Raw genomic sequence first — 4,630 nt, 5'->3', positions numbered from 1 at the left:
TTGGTTTCGTTTTGATCCATTAACTATTAACAGTTTCGTTTTGGTCCCTTAACTTACTTTTTGGTTTCATTTTGGTCCCTTAACTATTAAAAGTTTTGTTTTGGTCCCTTAACTTATTTTTTGGTTTCATTTTGGTCCCTTAACTTATTTTTTGGTTTCGTTTTGGTCCCTTATTACACAATATATTTTTACCTTTTTTTTTAAAAAAATGATTAAAATATATTATCAACAATTTTCAAATGATAATAATATAAGGGTCCCCCAAAAAAGAAGCCAAGGTTGTTAAGCCAACTGACACTCCATATGTGCCACTTATATATGATGCATCTAAGGTAGACTAATTACAATATCATAAACCTTCATATCTAGTGATATAACATGGTGAGATTTATCTCCTCTCAAAATGCACCCCTCTCTCTATTGTTTTCATTTGTAATCATATTAAATATAAATATAGTAATATGTGAGACAAATACTTCTTGCAACCAAAAAGACAAACAAATACTTCTCTGTTTTAAACATGGAATCATTGATCCATTAGGCATGTTGGCAACATGGTCCAACAAAGAGGATTGTTGTAAATGGAGAGGAGTTCATTGTAACATAAATGGCAGAGTCACAAATATCAGTCTCCCTTGTTCCACTGATGATGACATCACCATTGGGCACAAAAAGAACAAAACACATTGCCTAACAGGTAAATTTCACCTTTCTATATTCGAGCTTGAATTTTTAAACTACTTGGATTTGAGCAACAATGACTTCAACACTATACAATTGTCGTTGGATTGTCAAACCATGTCATCAGTTAACACTTCTCATGGGAGTGGAAACTTTTCCAATGTTTTTCATCTTGACTTGTCTCAAAATGAGAATCTTGTGATTAATGATTTGAGATGGCTTCTTCGTCTCTCATCATCCTTACAATTTATCAACCTGGATTATGTTAATATCCACAAGGAAACACATTGGCTTCAGATATTGAATATGCTTCCTTCACTTTCTGAGTTATATTTGAGTAGTTGCTCACTTGAAAGTTTGAGCCCGTCTCTTCCATATGCCAATTTCACTTCACTTGAATATCTTGATCTTTCTGGAAACGATTTCTTTTCTGAATTGCCTATATGGTTGTTCAATTTAAGTGGCCTTTCTTATTTAAATCTTAAGGAAAATAGTTTCTATGGCCAAATACCAAAAGCTTTAATGAATCTTAGAAACTTGGATGTGTTGTCTTTGAAAGAAAACAAGCTAAGTGGAGCAATTCCTGATTGGTTCGGCCAACTTGGAGGTCTAAAAAAGCTTGTTCTCTCTTCTAATTTATTTACTAGTTTTATTCCCGCTACTTTGGGGAATCTGTCATCCTTAATATACCTTGATGTTTCCACAAATAGCTTGAATGGAAGCCTTCCTGAATGTTTGGGGAAACTATCAAATTTGGAGAAGTTAGTTGTTGATGAAAATCCTCTATCTGGAGTTCTATCTGATAGAAATTTTGCTAAGCTCTCAAATTTACAAAGATTGTCGTTTGGTTCACATTCCTTTATCTTCGATTTTGATCCCCATTGGATTCCCCCTTTTAAACTTCAAAATCTACGCTTAAGCTATGCCGATCTTAAACTTCTTCCATGGTTGTACACACAAACATCTCTCACCAAAATTGAAATATACAACTCCTTGTTTAAAAATGTATCACAAGACATGTTTTGGAGTTTGGCATCACATTGTGTATTTCTTTTTTTAGAGAATAATGACATGCCTTGGAACATGTCAAATGTGTTGCTGAACTCTGAAATTGTATGGCTGATTGGAAACGGTTTGAGTGGTGGCCTTCCTCGACTAACTTCAAATGTGAGTGTTTTTGAGATAGCCTATAACAATTTGACTGGATCTCTTTCTCCTCTCTTATGCCAAAAAATGATAGGAAAAAGCAATTTGAAGTACTTGAGTGTCCATAATAACCTATTATCTGGAGGGCTCACTGAATGTTGGGTAAACTGGAAATCCCTTATTCATGTTGGTCTAGGAGCAAATAATCTAAAAGGCATAATTCCACACTCCATGGGTTCCTTATCAAACCTTATGTCGTTGAAAATTTTTGATACTAAGTTGCACGGGGAGATACCTGTGTCAATGAAAAATTGCCGAAAACTCTTGATGCTTAATCTTCAGAACAACTCTTTTTCAGGACCTATACCAAATTGGATTGGAAAGGGTGTGAAAGTTCTTCAATTGAGTTCAAATGAATTTAGTGGTGATATTCCTTTACAAATATGCCAACTATCCTCTCTTTTTGTTTTAGATCTCTCAAATAATAGATTAACCGGAACGATACCTCATTGTATACATAATATCACATCCATGATTTTCAATAATGTTACGCAGGATGAATTTGGAATCACATTTAATGTTTTCGGTGTCTTTTTTCGAATTGTTGTTTCGTTACAAACAAAGGGCAACCACTTATCCTATAAAAAGTATATACATATCATTGGCCTTTCCAATAACCAATTGTCGGGTAGAATACCTTCAGGAGTATTTAGACTCACTGCATTACAATCCATGAACTTGTCACAAAATCAATTCATGGGAACCATACCAAATGATATTGGAAACATGAAACAGTTAGAGTCCCTTGATCTGTCAAACAACACACTTTCAGGAGAAATTCCTCAAACCATGTCGTCTCTTTCTTTTCTTGAGGTATTAAATCTCTCGTTCAACAATTTGAAGGGTCAAATCCCATTAGGAACCCAACTCCAAAGCTTTACACCACTTAGTTATATGGGAAATCCTGAACTTTGTGGAACTCCACTCATTGAAAAATGCAAACAGAATGAAGCCCTTGGTGAGGACATAAATGATGAGGAAGGATCCGAGCTAATGGAATGTTTCTATATGGGCATGGCAGTTGGATTTTCAACATGCTTCTGGATAGTTTTTGGTACCCTTTTATTTAAGAGGACATGGAGGCATGCTTACTTCAATTTTCTTTATGATGTCAAAGACTGGTTTATGTCAAGATGGACCTGAAGTGCACTATTTCACTTGAAACTTTCAATGTGGTAAGCAAAAGAAGTTTATTAGTTTTGATGTGTTTTAGTAATACTTTCTTTTTTGAATGTGTGTTTTAGTAATACTTATCAATATAACAGTTTTACGCCACTTTCTAATACATGGTTATGATTAATCTAAGTAAATAATTATCTTTTATTGAAAATTATTTTGACAAAAGCTTAACCTTATAAGTAATAATAACGACCTATTTAAGACTGTTAAAAAAGAATTACGGCAAGTCGTGATATATCTTTGGTCAAATACCTCCCTGGGTCTTTTAAGTTTTATGTTTATTTCAAATAGATCCTTTAAATAGATCCTTTAAGTTTCTAAAGTTTCAGATAGGTCCTTTAAGTTTCGAGTTTGTTTCGGATAGTTCATTTAAGTTTCTAAGGTTTCAGATAGGTCCTTTAAGTTTTGAGTTTGTTTCAGATAGGTTATTTCTATCAACCTCCGTTAAGTCAAAGTTGATCTGTCCGTTAAGGCAAAGTTGATCTAGTTGGGAAAAAATTGATGCCAAGTGTCAGAGAGAACCACTTCACCCACTTAACGGACATATCAGTTTTGACTTAACGGACAAAACAATTTTGGATTAACGGAGGTTGACAAAAAAGACCTATCCGAAACAAACTCGAAACTTAAAGGACCTATCTAAAACTTTAGAAACTTAAAAGGACCTATCTGAAACAAACATGAAACTTAAAGAACCCAGCGAGGTATTTGGCTTATATCTTTTCTCAACCTTTTACTTTACTTGTTGTGTGTAACACATCATAATGATGATACTCACAAATTTTGGTGATTAACATGATTTCATACATACATAAATTGTTCTTATAATCAAAATTACTTTCTTAGTACTGCTTATTCAATTTTAATTTCCTCATAAATTTTTTTAATTGCTGTAAATATTACAATCTTCATTGATTTATTTTCCAGGTACGCATCAATCATGTCATGGACTTGTGTTCTTTGCGATTCTAATGGACATTCCCTGTACTTCGGAGTATCTTTCAGTTATGGTGTTTAATAAACTCCAGTGGCCTCTTTTCATTAAAGAAAAAGTTCTAGTTGCATCTTTCAATTGTTTACAACATTCCATGTGACTTAAGTTTATTGTGAATTGTAAAATAAAACAAGTACCATATGAGGAGTAATATGTAATTTAGAACTATGCAGTGACCTTGAAGACCATACCTTTCAGAAATGATTACCCAGTTTAGTGGCATAGGATCCACAAATTGACCACTACATCTATTAATGTTATGACCTTCAAGACCATACCTTGAGCAATGAATGATAGCGTTATAAACTTAGTGTTATAAGTTTTTAATTCAAACACTGACTATTTTTATTTTGATCAAGTTACATGTCACGTAACATGGTGTGTTTGTTCATTTGTTCATGCATTTGGATATGTTACTTTTCTAGAAGTTAAGTCATTAATAATAAATTACCACTTCCTTCAAAAAAAAAGAAATTACCACTTAATTACAAGGACCATGTGAAATTAATGAAGAATGACATTACCAATTCTTCCACAAAGAACCAATTAGTTTTTCATAAAAAATGACAC

General features: G+C 33.3%; 1 protein-coding gene across 2 annotated transcripts; it reads left to right on the top strand.

Moving 5' to 3' along the window:
- Positions 1 to 332: 332 nt before the first annotated feature.
- On the top strand, positions 333 to 4,389 carry LOC11420770 (receptor-like protein EIX2). Of its 2 annotated transcripts, none has more exons than XM_003627945.4 (2): positions 333 to 3,062; positions 3,994 to 4,389. In XM_003627945.4, the coding sequence occupies exon 1, from the start codon at positions 379 to 381 to the stop codon at positions 3,028 to 3,030; it is 2,652 nt and encodes an 883-aa protein (XP_003627993.3). In that variant the 5' UTR covers positions 333 to 378; the 3' UTR covers positions 3,031 to 3,062; positions 3,994 to 4,389. The 2 variants fall into 2 exon arrangements, with proteins under 2 accessions (XP_003627993.3, XP_024628296.1); XM_024772528.2 differs by having other exon boundaries at positions 333 to 3,068; positions 4,004 to 4,389.
- Positions 4,390 to 4,630: the final 241 nt, after the last annotated feature.

The sequence above is a fragment of the Medicago truncatula genome, chromosome 8, assembly GCF_003473485.1.
Source record: "Medicago truncatula cultivar Jemalong A17 chromosome 8, MtrunA17r5.0-ANR, whole genome shotgun sequence".
Classification (NCBI taxonomy): Eukaryota; Viridiplantae; Streptophyta; class Magnoliopsida; order Fabales; family Fabaceae; genus Medicago; species Medicago truncatula.
Note: the sequence above shows the minus strand (reverse complement) of the source record. Positions and strands in the feature narration are given on the sequence as shown.